General features: G+C 38.8%; 1 protein-coding gene across 1 annotated transcript in view; it reads right to left on the bottom strand.

Annotated features, from left to right (window-relative positions):
• The window catches only part of plxna2 (plexin A2), a 214,620-nt gene that overhangs the window by 64,250 nt on the left and 131,466 nt on the right, over window positions 1-18,904 (bottom strand). Inside the window, exons 7-12 of the mRNA XM_005798917.2 lie at window positions 18,001-18,154; window positions 15,300-15,396; window positions 10,238-10,352; window positions 9,485-9,685; window positions 7,435-7,531; window positions 7,055-7,254 (exon numbers count right to left, since the gene is read on the bottom strand). Coding sequence (XP_005798974.1) covers window positions 7,055-7,254; window positions 7,435-7,531; window positions 9,485-9,685; window positions 10,238-10,352; window positions 15,300-15,396; window positions 18,001-18,154 — 864 coding nt within the window. The remainder of the gene's footprint in view (window positions 1-7,054; window positions 7,255-7,434; window positions 7,532-9,484; window positions 9,686-10,237; window positions 10,353-15,299; window positions 15,397-18,000; window positions 18,155-18,904) is intronic.

Below are 18,904 nucleotides of genomic sequence, written 5' to 3'. Positions count from 1 at the left end.
CCCGGTACACTCACCGCAGCTTTGCCGGTTTTCCTGTGGGACGTCAGCATTGTAATCTAGATTCAGCGGACATTAATTGCTCTGGATGTAAAGTAAGTGTGTCACTGCACTGCCTGAGGGGTCTGAATACATGAATTTTTTAGTAATGCTTGGGCATGCAGGGTATAGAATGGGGGAGAAACATAATGGCTAAATATATCCATGTCATCTATTTGAGTAGACTTAGTGACAGTTACATAAGCATTGTAGTGGCCTGAGACAGCAGGAGTGAAATGGAGAAGACAGACTGAGCATTTGGGGTGTGGTGGGTAGCACTGGTAGGTTAGTGATCCCACTCTGTTCTGCCCCATAAGCCAAGATGGGTGACAGGTGAGGTGGAGATGGTGTTTCTATATCACAGATGGGAAAGCTAAAAGCTTGAGAGACCTCCTCTCTCCTACCCTAAAGGCTGAAATAGAGCCTTTCCCGTGGTGAAATAAGCACAGGAAGTCTAATCCATGCATGAAACCCATTTGACTGAGCTCCCCACTGGCAGACAGAGGCTTGATTCATCAGGATCACAGAAAATCAACCACTTCAAAGGCACACGCCACCAGTGTCTCCAGGCTGCAAGGCGCGTTGTCTCGGCATTTCTTATATACACAAAGGCGCTAAATCTATAATGGATCCTTTCTGTACACAAGACTCTGCTTTGATTGCCAGTAAACCTGATTCTAATGACCTTTACGTACAGGAAGGAATGTATTAAAATGATATGCTGTAGATAATCTCGTCAGTAGCATCATTTTAGCATCGCTTGAGTTCTTTTATCACCTTGCCCAGTGTCTAAAGGGCTGGTATTTCTTGGACCTTTCCACATGTAATCTTAAAAACACAGATTTTATTCCTTTTTGTATGATAGACAACACAAAGTACAACATAACTGTGAAATAGAAGAAAGATTATATGGTGTTGATAACATGCGACTTCCTCCTCCAAACACCAACTTCTGAGTTTGGATCATCATGCAGACTTCCAGAGGAATCCTTGTTGGACACGCATGCACACCCTAGTGCCCTTATTCGTTCTTTTACCACCCAGTGCTACCAATCCACATTTCCTGTGTAATCCTTTTACCAGCACTGCTGCTGCCTGTGTGACATTGTCACACTGTCAAAGAAGGGTAATTCCCAACAAACAGCTAGCCTGCATACACACAGCTATCCCAGCATCCCATTAGTGCACTTTCTCCAGTCTAATCTATGTCCTTTGAACACAGGGGACCAGATTACTGGCCTCCTATTTGCTTTGACATCCCATCGTATTTTGCAAAAAGCATTATGCAGAAAGACCGTCTAAATTGAAAGGAGATGTTCAAATCTTCAAGAAAGAAATCATTATGAAAGAAATATTTTGTAGGAAGCTATGCATTTAAGCTGGAGGGAGGAAGAGACAATGTTCTGATGTGAAAAGCCTGGGGTTGTCTGTCAGTGTGGTCTTGACATATTCGGCTGAAGTAATTGTAGGAGAAGATGTGCTGATGCAGGCATGGCTAAACCCAATATACACAGCAGAGAGTAATCCACCATCCCAAGTGCCTTCAGGCCATGCAAGTCTGGCATGTCACTGCAGCTACAACTGCTGAATTTTCCAAGACAATTCAGCAATAACATTTAATCATCACATCTATCATTAAAAGTTAAAATATCAGCACTTTTTTTCCATGTTCCTGTTTTCTGCTCACTGTTTCATATAACTTCTCGGGCACTACACACAGAAGCTGCATCCCCCTCTCCTTTTACAGCATATTTAGCTTTGGAAATAAAATAGTCTGACACAGCTTAGAAGCTTGCAGCTAATCTCATTGTCTTTAGCCTCTACTCAGACTAATTTGAGCATGTCACGTTTAATTGTGAGTAAAATTTAATGGGCTTGATAAAACCGCTCTGGTCACTTTTTTCTCAACAAACAGCATCCTAAATTCTTTATGGGGTCTTAAATGTCTTGTAGAGAGCTAAGAGATATGGGATGGAAAGAGAGAGGGCTTTCAGTGTGTGTTAGGAGGAGGAAACGTGAGGGGAAAAAATGGGAGAAATCAGTGTTGCTTTCATTAAAAATTTTACACATAAATGCCAGTCACATTTATTGGCACCCTTTTTTTTAAAGATGCATACAAAAAAAGCCTTGATATCGTACTGCAGTAGCACAATCTCACACTAAAAACTGTGAAAACACTATCTGTTGTTTGAGAACATTTAATCTGAACAATCGCAGGGAAAAAAAGTCCTTTAGGTAAAAAATATTTGATTTTAACAAAATCACTGTTGGCACAATTACTGCTTCTGCCAGAGGCACAGCACATAGTTACGATCTATAAAAATTCACAAAGTTACAGAGAGAGATCGTTTTAGATAATACTCCATTTCCAGTCTTTCAACAGGAAATGGAGTCTTTCCTGTTGAAAGACTCGATTTTTAGTTACTCATTGAATTCACTTGATTTTTATTTAAAATTTACTTGATTTTTGTAAGATCCAACAAGGTTCATTGGGTCTTTGGAAGAAAAACAAGTCCACAACATCACAGTTCCTCCTTATTTGAACTCAACATAAGGTACTTTTTCACATGCTCACTCTTTGTTTTATGCTCAAATCGACATAGAATGTGTGTTTCTGAAAAACTCCCTTATAGTCTCACCTCACCAAACTAAGGTCTCCACTTAGCAAACTCCACACATTTACGTCAGACAGAAAGTGGCAGTTGGCGTGAAGAACACATCCGTTTTCCAAAAGTGAGCTTTTAAGATTTTTTTTTTCCCTTATTGTCCTCACAGTGTTTGGTGGGAGGATAAGAATGTGTCTTCATGTAATTTTGAGGTTGGTGACTAAAAGAAATGTCAGTTTGTTTTTTTTATCATTTTTTTCTTGATTGCTAATGAATTGGAAGTTGATCAACTTGAAAATAAATGCGGTGCAAACAAAAATCTAATTTAGCTGCATTTATTTTAACTGAATGGTTAAGGTTACCGTCAACTTTGCCAGCAATGATCTTGTTAAAAAACAATTGTTTATTACCCAGGGATTTTTACCCACTAATTAAATGTGCTCAAATTAAAGGTTTGAGTATAAAATTATGGTGCAGCAATGAAGGATGTATCTAATTTAAGGGTTTCTATGTTTTATACTGTGCACAGCTAAAACAATTAGCCTAGAAAAACATACAAGGAGGAGGTGAAAGAAAAAGAAACTCTGAATCTGACATTTTTCTTTCCCAAGGCTACAGACCAAAGTTTATACAGGCTGTCACTGGCAGGCAGGGCAGCCTCTTCAATTCGCTGTAAACGCACACAGAAGCTATGGCTAAAGCCAATTGAACAGACGCCTTTTATATGCACGTCTAACCCCCAGCTTCATTTGATGTTGTTCCCTCTGCTGTTAGTGGGAGCTTACATCTCTTCAATATTAATGGACCATGGTGGGAGGCACCCTGGCACTTAATAGAAACATTAATTATTTAAAAGGCCTATCTTGTGGTAGGCACATCTACTAATGTGCTAGTATGTATACAAATCAGCTCATGATTGGGGCTTCGGTGCATACAATCAAAACCAAATTTATTAATAAATTCAACCCCACTGGGGGGGATGTCTGCTTCTTAAAGAAACTGTAATCAATGAGAGACTAGAGGGGGGTTCCGGGTGGAGCAAACTTCACGACCAATGAAAAGGAAAAATTAAAATAGGTGTGTCTGTGTTTGAAGTACATGCTCACGCAGAGCTGGTTTTGCACCCTACAGTCACAAAGAAATCTGACTTCAGATAGCTCGAAGTAGCCCTTTTCATTCAGAGCTCTAGTTGGCTCTGTGTAATTCACACTGGCTCAATTGTATCTTCAGATATTCCTTTTTTAAATGTCAGTAAAAGAAAGCCACAACTCTTCCAGGTTTGATGATTTAATGTTTAATGTCTTAAGAAACCAAACTGATTTCTTGCTTAAATCAGTTTGGGAATTTTCAAGGACTTCTGGTAAAATGGCTTTTAACACACTCTGCAATGTCACAGCAGCTTTTGGAGTCAATCACCGATAAATAATAAAAAAAATGCAACAAAAAAAATGCATTCCATTTCCACAGCAGTTTAATTGATTCATTTTAAATAAGCTTTAGTCAGTAAGGTCTTCACTGTAAATATTTGTGCCATGTTAACAAGAAAACAATTATTGGAAATATCTTAAGGTGACACCTTGTCAGCAAAGTTGCAGCTATAATCAATAGACTTCTGTATAACAACTGGATCCAGTAATCCAACATTTCTGCACTTGCAGCCTAATTTGAAATGTGCATTTCATTTTCTATTTTTGCTTTGTCTCTCATTATGGACTCCAAATCTGCTCAGATGAGCCATAGCCATCCAACAGTCTTTGTGAATAACTTTTGATGTGTAAACTATTTTTAACTCAAATAGCAATGTTAAATATGTTGCCAATTATATTAAGTCTTGTAGACTTTTTGAATAGGGTAGGGGCCAGTGGTATCTTACCTACAATCAGTGAATGCAAAAGTCAGAGAAAATACATTTTGCAATGTGTTACATTATTTACAAATGATTTATAAAAGTCCAACTTAAGTTGTACAACACATGCTCGAATTAGATCCATGCAAATTAGACATCCTATAAGATTGCATTAATGCAGGTTACTTATTCAAATCATGAACTGCTTTGTTGGCACCCATTTAATTTAATCAAAATAATACTGCAAACAATTGAACATAACTTGGAATATTAATTAAGGGCAATATCTCAAAGTATACATAGGACTGTGTGCAGGAGATAACTCAAAAACTGTTCTAATTTGAGATTAAAATCTATGTTATCAAAACTAAGAAATAAACATGCTGCTATAAATTACAAACTGAAAAGATAAGCTAAGATAAGCACAAGTTTAAAAAGTAGAAAACAGAGGACTGGTGTGAAGGGGGAAACAATCCTAGAATTGCTCTCTTTTTTTACACAAAAAACTGGTTAAGATAAGCAGATCAATTAACCACCGCATTGAATTAAGTTTTTAATTGGCTAGAGTTTGATCCGAGTATGTGGTGGTGAAGTCGGAAGTCGAATGAATCTATGTGGAGACAGAGAGGTCTGATGGGTTAACCACAAAGCACTGGTGTGTTACCAAACCTAATTAAATAGTCAGTCCCAACTGGCCTGACTCCTCAGTGACAGCAAATGCACCAGGGTGGAGGAGAACGTGGCCTGAGCAAGCAAGGGCCCAATTATGGAAAACAGTTAACCACTTCCAGATCACGACCCAGGTGTTGCTGAGATGGAAGATATTGAAGTAATGGGTGGGGCTTTTCAACTGTGTGGGGGAAGCAGAAGGAGCTGCCACTCATACATGCCTGTAATCTAATGCAAGATATTTATGTAACCTTTAGCGATATTTATTCAGACCTTTGATTGCAAAGTTCTATTGCCAACTATTTCTATGTGCCAAAGTTGCTTTCAAAGGCCTGATTTAACCTTGTGCAAAGGCAAAAAAAAAACTTGAAACCTATGATGAAGCATCTATAGAGACTGCACAAAGAGAAAGCAGATGTCAAAACAACAGCCCTTTAAAACTGAGTATCTTTGTCCTTGTTATGTGTGAATGCACCCCCGCTTTGCCCTTGCAAAAATCGTGAAGGTGGAGTGAACTCTGAGCATGACACAGCCAACCACATAAACAATTAGATGCAGATTCTTCCTCACAATTAGATAAACCTGGACAAACTGCAGTGAGACACCAAGCATTTAAAGATCTCACAGAAGTAGGTGAGCAAAGCACCATGCTGCATCCAGACTAAGCAAGGGAAGAATAGAAAACTTAGTTTTCTTGCATTTCTCTACAAAGTAATTCAGTATTTCTAAATGTGTCTGCACAAATATGAGCAGGTATTGTCAGCTCAACTCTGGTAATGTTTTATAAATACTAAAAGCTACTTTAGCTGAAATCAAGATCTTTAACTGTACAGTCTATCACTCCTCTGCTAAAAAATGTGACATGGCTTTGTGTTCAGCCTCTTTCATTCTGATACCCCTAGAATCTAGATAAACTCTAGTGCAACCAATGCTACAGATTAGCTACAGACATACTATTCCCAGTGTGATTCCAGCATGAAGCAGGGGGAATGCTTCTCTTCTGTATGGACTAGAAAGTTTGTCAGAGTTAATGGGAAGATGGATGGAACTAAATACTGGACAGTTTTGGCAGGCTAAAGGACTGCCTGCTAGGACCGCCCTGCAGGCAGGCTGCAAAAGATTACAGGCTGGGGCGAAGATTCAACTGGAAGGTCAACGTCACAAAACATACAGCCAGAGCTGCAATGGAATGGTTTATATCAAACTATATCTTTGCATATAAACAAATCAATGTTTACAAACACTCCCATTTTTATCTGACCGTCCTGGAGGTTTGGACTTTTACATTTTTCTGGATTTTGTGTATCCACTAAGGTACAGATCCATCACCAGTGGATGGGAAGGTTTGCTATATCAGAACCTATTTGGCAAATGTGTCTCTGCATCTCCCCTTTAGCAAATTCAGAAAAGCCACACACCACCTAAAGCAAGTGTAAGAGTTTTTTTTTTTTTTTTGCAACATTTAGGAATTTTGAATTTTGCCGTGTCCATCAACCTTTTCTAATGCAATACTTCAAAAAACACATTGATGGAAATAGGGCTTGAGAGGGAAAAATTAATGCCACAATTATAAGGTTTCTCTGTGTATAGAACTGTGAAAACCATGTGCCTTTTCTTCTGTTTCATAAGCATGCACTATTCTGCTGTTCTATCACATAAAATCCCAATAAACCAGCATGAAGTTTGTGTCTTTAACAGATCGAAATGTTGAAAGGAATATGAATACATTTGCAATTTGGCACTCTAAGTGCAGTACTGCAGCACAAGATGATTGTCAATGATGAATTGTGTCTGAATGAAGATCCAGATTGCAGTGGAAGCAGACAGTGACAGACTGACTGCAGCTGCACTTGAGTGGGCGGGCAAGCAAGACAGAAAGCTGATTATCAGTGCAAACCTCAGTGATGCGTGGGTTGGTACACTTCACGTTCTTGGAGGACAGGTTGAGCCAGCGAGTGGTGTAAGGGTTGATGAGAGGGCAGTGATGTCGCAGTGTGCACCTTCCCTCTCCGCTACACCAGCCACACTGGAACTTCCTGTCTGCCTTCAAGCACATGCCACAGCTGTCCCGCTGGGCTGCACACTTATACAGGTGCACTGTGGGGTAAAGCAGGCAACACAGTAAAGATGTGGTAAGTGTATATTTGTTAAAAGGAAAACTGACGGCATGTTAGATGAGAAATTATCTCCCTCTGTATGTTTCTATACAGTGCAGCTCTACCATTTTATCTCATTTGCTTATCTACCCTGTTTTATGCAAACATCTACTGTCCTTACCTTGTATATTCTCTGGGTTGTCAATAATGAAGTTGCCATTCCACACCACTGAAAAATCCACAGGCAGCTCACTAATCCTCATTCCCTCATACAGATACTGGAGGCCAGAGTCAGTGAAGCAGAGACAGAAAGAGACAGAAAAGAGGAACACAGTGGAAAAGAGAAAGAAAGAGGAATATTTCAATGGGAGGTCTGGGAATTGGAATCCCCGTGAGTTCTTGTATAGCAGTTGAAGCAACATTTCCTTCCTATGTTACAGCAAACTTACATCATCTCAATATCTGAGTTGACACACAGGAACCACCCCAATAAAAAAATGGGTCAGCTGGAAACATTGAGTTTTCTTTGGTTCACTCCTTTGTAATCACCTATTGAATATGTCAGCTTTGACTAAACAATACTCTCAGAAACACAAGTACATGCAACATGTGGTAAAAGAGATCTGTTTTTATAGACGGTAATATGTGATGTTTTTGCGAAGACTTTCTTAAAATGGCAAATTGGTCAAGGTCTGCTTGGATACAAACAACCACCTACATTCATTTTCCAAAATAGATGCTTTCGGACTATTGGAAGACTGGAAAATATATGCACAACTCAACACCAAAAGGACTTAACTATTTATGAACATTCTGGAGTATTCACAAAGCTATTTTGTGTGTATGTGCAAAACAGAGCGTGGTTCATTTAATTCTCAAGTGCACACAAAGGAAGGTCTGCTGCTGAAGTAGCACTACAGAACAAGCAACATCTCTGCATTCATTTAAGGTCACCCAGGCTTTTTTAAATTCAATCTAGACAAAACTGATTTTGAAAACCTGAGCTTGGCATGAAGATTACACTAAAAATACAGCTGGTTGTAATTTTGATGCAGCAGAATTAAAACTGGAAAAATACTACCTGCTGCGCATTCACCAAAAATCAGGACAGTGATCACAAAAGAGATGAAATTGATGTGAGCAGGAGTCCTCCCTGAGACGGTCTGATATTGTTCTTGCAGTTTTGAATGTCTTTCAAGTGCCTTTATCTTATCCGGACCTGGCGCTCACCTTTTGAAAATATTTTTCCAGACCTCTTTGATCACTTCAGCCCTGCTGTGTTTCTGGCTACAGAGAGGACGGCAGCAGCCTGATGCAAAAATAGGTACAAATTGTTCCCATCTGCTGGGCTTGATGGTCATGTTTTGTTGTCTGAACGTATCAGTTTCATGAATCCAGAGTAGAAAAAAAACAGAAGATAAAACAAAAAAAATGACAAAAACTCCCTTTCTTCATGAATTCCCAAATCGGGTGAATATGCAAAGCAGCTTCTAATTAAATTAGATGTTTCTACCTTTTTATTTTAAACATTTTATGATATTTTTGTTTTATCTAGCAAAAAGCCTTAATGCAGACAAGCTAATTAGGTTGGGCTACATCTGCTGAAATGTTCAGTGTCTGTTGCTACTTGTTCATGTATAAGTGAACTAATAAATTAAATTAAATGAGAACACCACATATAAAACATTCTGCAGATTTTAAAAGATAGTGGAAAAAATATGTTTAATTTATTTAGGGTTCAAAATGTATCACATTATAAAATTAACATTAAAAAGGCACTTGTGCAATTTTATCCTTTTAATTTCAGCTTAATTTGTATGACAGGGATTGACCTTGCGCTCACTCACTAACTATCTTATTCTTTCTCCTCTTTTTTCCCATGGAATCTGCATGAAGCAAACAGCTCTGGTCTTTGAGAATACAAAGCTCTTAAGTGTATAAATCTATGTAAATATAAGAGTGCTTCTCCAGATAGACATACATATCTGTATGTATGCAGATATGCGGACAAACAGGAACACTGGTAGATGCTCTTTGCATCATAAGGTCATCTCAGGAACAGATTTTCCCTTATCTCAGAAGTCAATGGAGACATAAACTCACAAATTACTTAAGAGTCTCACTTGGTGTACATGTGAACAAATAACACAAAATTTTCAACTCAAAAGCCAGAGAAGTGCAGACATTTACACTTGACTTAGCTAAGCTTAAAGAAGCATTTCTTAGCCTACCGAACTGTTCTGGCACTGTACGCTGGAGCTGTTGAAGCGAAGGGCGGTGACTCGATGGCTGACCCCCTGGATGTGGAGGACACATTCATAGCCTCGCTGGCCAGACTGGGGCTGTGGCAGGTTCTTGGCCTTTAGGGTGATTGGCTTCACCTCCCCTGCTGGGATCAGAATCTCCTCCGAGGGCACCAGCTGGGGACAGTCCTGCAGGGGGCAGAGAGCAGAAGAGTGTCAGCAAAACAGAGAGAGGAAATTGCATTTTGGTTTGAAGGTCACCAGCAAGGGGAGAGAAATCACAATGTCATGTAGGCGTCATGCATAAGAATATATTAAAAAAAGGAGTGCTGTCAAAGTGAAGTATCATTTTCAGTTTAAAGTAGCTCCACTACAATCAAAGCACTAAGTGTGTGTAAAGCCAGAATCTACCAAAGACACCGCGGCGTGTTTAAGCTGCTTCCATCTCACATGACTGACGTGGTCAGAGTGACATTGTTAAGACTTGTTAAGCTCAGTCGCTCTGGGGATAATGGACTGTTAATTGGTGTTGCCGAGAACAAGAGCTCTGAATGAGAGGCGGCATTTTGGAAAAATAGAGAAGATTCGATGGCTGTCTTTCAGAAGACATGCCCGGAGGCTGGCAGAGAGCTGCAACACAGACAACAATGCAAGCAGAAGGAAACTGAGACGGGCTCTGTGTGTGGAGAAAACACAGGAACAGAGAATTCATCTTCTTGTGCGTGTGAGTGTACCACCAACCTCAGAGGTGTTGACTCGTCCCTCCTGGAAGGAGCAGCTGGAGGGGTCATGGGTACACAAGTTGCGGTATTTGCACCAGTGGCAGCGGAAGGCACTGTTCACACATGACAGACACCTGGGTGAAGACAAAAACACACACAAATGGTGAGCAGTTCACAATCAAGAAGGGACAGAGAGCTTGCCAAAGAGGGGTTGGGGGGAAGAGTCACAAAGGAAATGAGTTCATGTCCCAAGTAGCCACATGCTGTTGTTGCGCCCTTGTGGCTGGCACGGTACCCAGTCACTGCAGGACCCAGCTCTGCCTGCATAAATTTAGTGCTGCCATACATTCATTCTGCATGTCTGACTTAATATTAGTCCTCATAACCACAATCAGAGGGGGAGGAGCCGAGACGGAGGGGAAAACTTTGAGTAATGAGGACAAATAAAACATTTGCTCAGCTTGATCCTGCAATTACCATTAGCCCAGCATTGTTTGACTGGTTATGTTTAAGCATGTGCATGTGAGCATTTTTGAATGCATAGTATACATGTTTGCTTGGATTGCACTGAAGGACAAAAATGACAGAATTCCAACAAATCAAAAAGGTGTTTTAGTAACATTTAAATGAAACAGGATGTAGTTACACCAATTAAATGAGTAAAAAAGCCATAATTTGTTGAAATGCATCTAAATATTTAAATAATTTATTAAGCACAAGAATATATTTATAAAAAGTGAAAAAACTCAATTAAAATAAAATTAATTCAAGTAAGTAAGTACTCATGTATGTAAAAAAATGAATTACATTGTGAAAATACTGAAAGAAATAGATTGGCAATTGCTTACATGTTTGATTTATTAAATACATAATTAAATATTTAAATTGGTATAATATATAGATGTATTTTAATATATGGGATAATTTAAATAGAACTGCTGTGAATATAAATATATATATGTCAATATTTTATGTTATGTTGTTCTGAGTATTTTTTTTCACACCTTCTTTCAGGTAACCTAATGTTAAAATCAGAAAATGATAACCTCAGTAGATCAAAAATCAGTTTACACATCATTATTGAAATAGCTGTGTGAAAACATAATTCCCCTTTGCTTAAATCATGCATTAATTGTGATTAGTTCAGTTTTAGAAGCTACCCTCACTGCAAAAGAACCTGTCAGAAAACATGAAGTAGACTAAACAATTCAAAAAAGCAACACTGCATGGCCTGATGCATAAAACTTACACGAGAAACAAATCCATTAACATCTACATTAACATAATGTTGAAATGGGTACAAAATTACAGAGCAATGCTCATAAGCAGTGTCAGATGCACATCAAAAAACTAGCCATATTTTTTTTTTTATCACACAACCCTTGCCAGCTGTGTCTAGTCAGCAGCCCACACTAAAAGGCATAGTCTCTAGAGATTTTATTAAAGAGTTTTGAAGCTATCCAAAGCTGGAGTCCAGTATTATGTTGCGTTTCTGAACTTCTGCACAAAGGACCTAACGTGTGTTAAAGGCACCAGCTAACAGTATTTGACAAGACTCGCCATAAAACTCCCAATGTGCATTCCTCCGAAGGCTTTTGGACTCCATAAAACCACAGGAAGAGCCATTATCCATGAGCAAAACAAAGATGGAACAGAAGTGAACCTTCCCAGTTTCCCAAAATCATTTCAAGAGTAATTGATGACTCTTGAGACTTTTTCATCTGACTTTTTCTTGATGAGAAAGTCAGATAAAATAAACCAGAACAACACTGTAAGCATAACCAACTTCAGTTAAGATCAGTGTTTATGAACTAGCAAGAAAATTGTATCTATGGGAAAGTTTCGAGTTAAAATCCACTGCTGTCTCTTATTTTCTAAAAACATTCTGACAATTTCAAAGGCTGTAGAAAAAAAATATGTAGTGGACTGACAGAACAAAAGAGGGACATTTGAGAAGATATGCATCCCTTTATAGATGGTATAAAACTAACAACAGTTTAACAAAAGAAAACCACACTGACAGTCAAATAAGATGGTTTGAGTGTGATGCCCTGATGTTGTTTTATTGCTGCAGGACCTCGATTATTTGCTACAATGAACAACAAAATAAATTTTGCTTTCTACCTGAAAATCCTTAAGGAAAATGCAAAATTTTGACCTCAAGTTTAAGAAGGCTTGCATCGTGTAGAATGGCATTAACCAAAGCATTGTTCTCTGAATGTCTAAATAAAAATATGCAGAGTTTAGAGATCCCAAGTCTTGACTTAAATCTGATTAAAATATTCTGAAGGGATCTTAAGTAGGATGTTCTTGCACACAATATTACACTGTGACCGAATAAAAACAATTATGGGAAAAAAGGAGCAGTCCAAAATTCTCCCACAGGATTGTAAAAGACTCATTGCAATTTACCACAAATACAACACAAACCCTTTCCAGCAAATTATTTATATATGTCCCTAAAATAAAAGTGCTATAAAAAACCAGAAATCATTCCATGAGAAAGCCCTCAGAAGCCCAGATCCATGCTTAACTGTAGGGTTTGTAAGGTTGCTCAGAATATTATGACTGCAAATAAAAGCTTCTTTATAGAAACTAGTTCAGTGAGCTTGCAGGAGCGTAATACATGGTGAACAACACTCATTATTAATGATTTTCAACAATACACAGGGGGAGGAGGATGCTGAGAAGAGACAATGTGTATAAGAATTGAATAGAGCATAGAGAAATTCTGGCAAGGGTTTTAAATTGAGAACATAACTGCAGGCGAAACAGTAGTCATTGTGTTACTACATAAAGCAAACCTGATTCAGCTGCAGTTGGTGACATTTAATATTTGTTTTCCACAGGGGGGTTGGAATTTGAGCAAAGCAGCGTGCAATGTAAACACTTATCAAATGAACCAATCGTGGTTGTTACCTTCTGCTTTGCCACAACTCAAAGTTTATTTCTAGATTCCTTCCACATCACGTTATGAGGAAGCTACAACAGCAACTGTACTGACACAAACCGAATACTGAAAGCCACTATTAGTAACTAAGAGTGTGGAAGGGTTTATTTTAATATGCCATAGTGGAATTAGCTTATATGGGAAAACAAATTAAGCAGGTGTGGTTACTGGAATATAAAATTAGCAAGTAACTACACTCACTTAAGTTAGATTGCTGAGGTTAATGGGTGATTTCACTTACTTGCAGTGCAAATTTAGTCCAATTTCCTCATATTTGTCTAGGTTTACTGATTTAATCTTAGCTGTCATGTAATATTTCTGGCTGGATAGATAATTAGCGAGAGTCAGTTTGGAATGTCATGATTTAACTCAATGTAACAGATTTGGGTCTCAATCAAATGTAGCACATTTGAGGCGTTTGAGTGTTGCAGTTACTGAATAAGTTCCACTTCCAGTACCTGTTGTTGCGGTGTTGCTTCTGAGGTAATGCAAGTCACATTGTTAGTGAGCCATGGCTACCTTTTATGAAGCGGAAAAAAGCTGACAAATGCCATGAGCCAAATTATAAACAACTCATGCTAACACAGAAAGTACCGTAACATGCTAATGCTAGCCTAGCACTTCAGAAAACCACTAGTCATAAAAATAAGGTCCTGAGGAGCAACACGGAAGTTAACTGATGTTTGCAGTTGCATGTGTCAATCAGTGGTGTAATGAGATCTCATTGCAATATTAAAACATTATGAGCCCGGCATGCATTTAACCACCTCCACTTCATTGTGGAAGTTTTGTAAAACCTTTACTCTATTAGTGAAAACACACAAAAAGCTTTTTATGCATCTGGACCACCTTACAATGAGCTAAGCATAATAATAGCACTTTATAGATGGCTCAAACATCTAAAACATAATTCTACTCTGTTGATCAAATAAAACAATTTGTGAAACCTTCAATCCAGTTGCAAAAAATGGACTCTTGACTCAGTACTAAACTTAAAATCATGTAAAGACTATTCTTTGTGACTTGGATTTATCTTTACATCCCTTGTGTCAATTCATATGTTCCTCAATAAACATTCTAGAAGTTTTTTAATTAATTCAGTGATTGTGATTGCTTTCGCCACACCGTGTGTTTACTTTTACAACAAGCACGTCTTAGTGTCGGCTTGCTTTCACTCTCACTGACAAGGTTGAGTTAGGCACACTTGCTTGTTGTTAAATATTTATTGGTGCAAAAGCATGGGAGGAACTTCTGGCAAGCGGGCTAGGCTGGAAGAATAGGGTGTTTTCACCTTCAGGCAAACAGAGCCGAACATGTGTGTAAAAGGGACGGAAAGGGGGAGCAAGACTTGGCATCAAGGCATGAAAAGACGAGTCTGTGCCCTTTTCAAGTGTATGCATCTGTCTCTGAGCTTTTGAGCGTGTGTGACGGGGTGTATGTGTGTGTTTGTCATTCCTGGTTAATCGCGCTGATGTTAGAGAGCTGGTAATTTCATTCTGTGCCATCCCAATAGGATTTCTGGGCAGCAGGAGAAGAAATGAAAGAAGAGAGAGACTCAGAGTAACACTGCCCAGTGGCTAAAACATTTTGTTTTAATGTCAAGGGGGTAGTCAAAGGACAATATGACATGCTATCATTCCTGAAGCTCTGCTTCACCAGTCTTACTCTACTGCCTCATCTTTCCATTTCACCAAGTCAGAGAGGCCTTTGGATCTTGTACAAACAGAGTCTGCCTCAGTGGAATACAGTGAACATTTGCAAAAGCAGCGCCGACACTGAGATCTCCGAACCAGGGATTCAAGGCAACATCAATCAATCAGGGACAGACACAGCATGAAAATGGGCGGAAAATTCTCTTCTGAGGACCTGTTACACCGAGAGCTGGGGGTATTGTACATCAGCATGTTTGAGAAAGAAAGCTTCATTAGCACAACAATGCAGAAACAATGGGGCACTGGGAGCAGCAAGAGATCATACTACATTAGTTCTACTGAGGTTATTTTTAGAGGGCTGGCAAGACGAGATGAAGACCAAGCTGAAACTAGATCCCAGAGTATTGATTCAGGGCTTTTCAGGGGAATATTTGGGAGACTGTTATTGGAAAAGGGTTGAAATAGAAGGTGATACTCACAGCTGGTGGACACTACAGTTGTAAAACTTGATCTCAGTGCTGATGAGCATCTGACCAGTCTCCTTAGAGTTGAGCCTCAGCTCAACACCTGACCAGTCTGAAAGAGAGCATACAACAGATCATCATTTTGATAAGTCACAGCCATTGTCAAAATTTGTAATGTTTAATAAAATGTAACACAATTATAGTTTTTCAACAGCAGACCTCATTAAATCTCACTTAGATTGTGAATATTTGCTTTCATATTTGCTTCCACAGAGGATATATGCAAGTCTGAGTCTCATGTGAATGTGTTATTTTTATTTTGAATGCATAACTAAATCAGTGGGTTTTTTTGTGCTAAAAGACCAGGAGTTTAAGTAGGTGCTTAACTTTTCTTTTAATCTCCCTCATAAACTAATTATGTAGAGTATGTGAGCATTACTTTTACTCTTAGGGGCAGCATTAGCATGCACAAAGTTGGTGGTTGCCATGGGGACTCCAGGCTTTTTGATCATTGATTTCTCTTCTACAAACAATTGAAATGACACAGTATGCAATGGTTCAAACAAACAAGTGAAGTTCGAACCAGAAAAATGTCTAACACTAGCTCAGAGTGAGTTTCTTATTGCTGTGCTTTGCAGCTATGATGCGAATCCAGACTCATGCAAGAAGAATAGTGCTCAAGATACATTTGTCCAAGGATGAATTCTTCCAACACCCTTATCTGGATAAACCCTTTGAGTTATTAAAAGTTGTTTTCATCTGTAAAGAGACAACTTATTTGTCTATAATTAAAAATTTGAGCCCCATATCTAGATGGAAGTTCAATGACACAGTAAGACTTCAGATTCAGGAAAGTTTTGAACATTTTTGAATTTCTAAAGTGCTTTTTTCAGCTAGATCATACATCAAAGTCCCTCCAAGCATTGTTATGGCAGGAAGCAATACATGTAAAAATCCTAACATTGAACAGAATTGTTTACTATGATGTAAATTTGTTTGTCTGCATTTTCTTTGTCCCTATAGCTCGCAGTCATTGCATTGTGGGCTTCATAAGTATGTGGATGTTTACATGAGCCTGAATTTGATGACATTCAGTGTGTGGGAGGCTTCAGTGACCCTCAGCACTCTGTTCTCAGCACCTGCTGGGAATCAGGATTTGTTTCACACAAGTCTAAACAGCAGTCTCATGGCAGAATTCTAACACATATTGGTCCCCAAGGATCCGGCAAGAATATATGGAAGTCTTCTTGGTATTAAACCTCCTCTCTGAACATTTTCCTTAGTGGAAAAGAGGTCCAGTTATTTTCTTTAATGAGTGCAGTGTCCTCACAGTTTTCCACTGACCTCTTTGTCAGCCCTCCTTTAGAGAATTTCCCTCTAATTTCTGCCCTGTTCTTTATTATGCATTCCTCTGCTCCCTTTTTGGTCTCATTTCCTGTTCTCTGTTCCTCTACTCTTGTCACATTTCCCCTCAGGTCATCACCGCAGCACAATCAGTGTTGTCAAGCGGTGTCTGGAAAGACTCGCTAAAGGGACAGAAGACGAAGGGGGTTCCCATGGGAATGGATGGAGAGGGGAAAATGGAGGAGTAAACAGGCGGATGGATAGCTGGTGGGATGATGGTGGGACTTAACAGGAGGACTGGCTGACATTTACCTGAGGGAAAACACTTATATTAGAGCCGATGCACCGTTTCCTCTGGGAGTTCGGGGCAAACAGGGCTGTCATTTACTCAAAGCAAGCGAGGGGATGGAGGTTCACCAAACCACCTCTAACACACATTGTTTTTCACAATCTGATTATGATCTATTATTTAGTGTGTTTACTTTTTCACATTGTGGCTATCTTCACCTGAAATGTTATTGTTGAATAGCAGGTTTTAATATTCGTACTGTTTGCTTCTCCCTCCTATAGCTTGACTGAGATCTTGGAATAAATTTACTTTATATTTACTTTTTTCTTGGAATGCCTACAGAAATCTGAAGACGTCCATGCTATGAACAGAATTGATAAACATATTTGTTTGTAGCCTAAAAGTTGCATTTTTGCTTTGATGTACAATGGTAATTTAAGCTGCAGCCCCATTTACTAAGTTTTGACAAAGCATTGGCACATCTGATTATTTCATCCTAAAGATGGATTTGTGTCAGTGACCAGGTGAACAATCAATGCACAGCTGAATAAATAACAAGCAAGGAAATGAAAAAAAGAAAAAATTACATTTGATAAAATCTATTTTTCTTTCCTGATCAGTCTTATTGTGTTGATGGTTTAACTGTCTCCACTCCACACAGCTAAAAATTGTGCAAGGGTGCTGTTAGAAACACAACATTATCCATAAAGGCACCCATTTTGTCCAGACTGCAGTCCAGGCAGCCATCTTTCAGAACTGGGAAAAGAAGTTTGACTCGTGCTGAACAAACGGCAGAAATGACGTAAGGAAACAATTCTTCATTTTACAGCACAGGGTTCCTGCCTGAGCCCTTAGGTTTTAATATTTATGTGCTGACAGGTATGATGAAGGTGTTTTCAAATTCCCATAGACATGACAAGAGATCAGGATGAGAGCAGTGTTAGCAGGGTAATGTATTTTAGATCTAATGTCACTGTTGTTGATATTATTGTTAATAATAAAGTACTATAAATGTAGACAACATAGTCAACTTTTGGAGATTTTTCCTTTTAAGCAATAAATGTCTGAATGTTTTATATCTACCTTGGTCAGTGGGTATGAGCGGGACATCCTTTGCAGCAGGAGACACACAGAGTATCTGATTGCCGTTTACGTTTCCCTCAATCTCTGTCAAGTTGCCAAAGGAGCAGGTGATGCCCACAGAAAGGTCTGGGACATCGCTCACCTTCACCAGCAGCTGCACATGGGACAGAGAAACAGCTCATTACTTTGTGACCAATCTACACACAGCATTTGGCCACTGACCAAATCTGCTGGAAACATTTTCACACATAATAGAAATCCTATTCGTGGATAAATATGTAGGAACTACTAAAAAAAACAACACTTTTTTATTATCAACACCGGCTATGGTGAAGGTTATATGACTTGCGCAGGAAGGTCCTCGCAGAAATTTTGAAGAAATGTACCGACTTCAGAGCAGCAGTGCCAGCTTCAGAAAGAAAGAGAAAAAAAAAAAGAACACAGTGCTGTTGGCAATTGCTGCCAAACTGCTTTGCCAAATATTTTTCTGGGACTTAAAAGCCAGTGAATGATAAAAAATAAGACTAGATTTTGATCCTACACCTCCATTTTGTTTTACATTATATTATGAAGAAATACATGAAGCAAACTGAAGAATATGAAACTGACTAAATCAATTTCATTTACTTCCTTCTGTTCTAAAGCACTTGAATTTATTAGTTGTGAAAGAAAGAAAGACAAAGGGGGAAAGAAAGAACGAAGAAAACAAAAAAAAAGAAAACATTTTATGCACAATAAAGTTTGCATATGCACATACAGGCGTTTGAAAGCAGTGACACTGGGGCTGGATTTTCCAGCAGCTCTATCTATAAATAAATGCATTCAGCACAGGGCGTGTGATCTGACTCTCCAGCCAAGAAAGGCAGTGCGGATAATTATCACCATGGCATTTCACAACCTCGTT

This window comes from Xiphophorus maculatus, chromosome 1 (assembly GCF_002775205.1).
Source record: "Xiphophorus maculatus strain JP 163 A chromosome 1, X_maculatus-5.0-male, whole genome shotgun sequence".
NCBI lineage: Eukaryota > Metazoa > Chordata > Actinopteri > Cyprinodontiformes > Poeciliidae > Xiphophorus > Xiphophorus maculatus.
The sequence above is the reverse complement of the archived record's forward strand: the minus strand, read 5'-3'. Positions and strand labels throughout refer to the sequence as shown.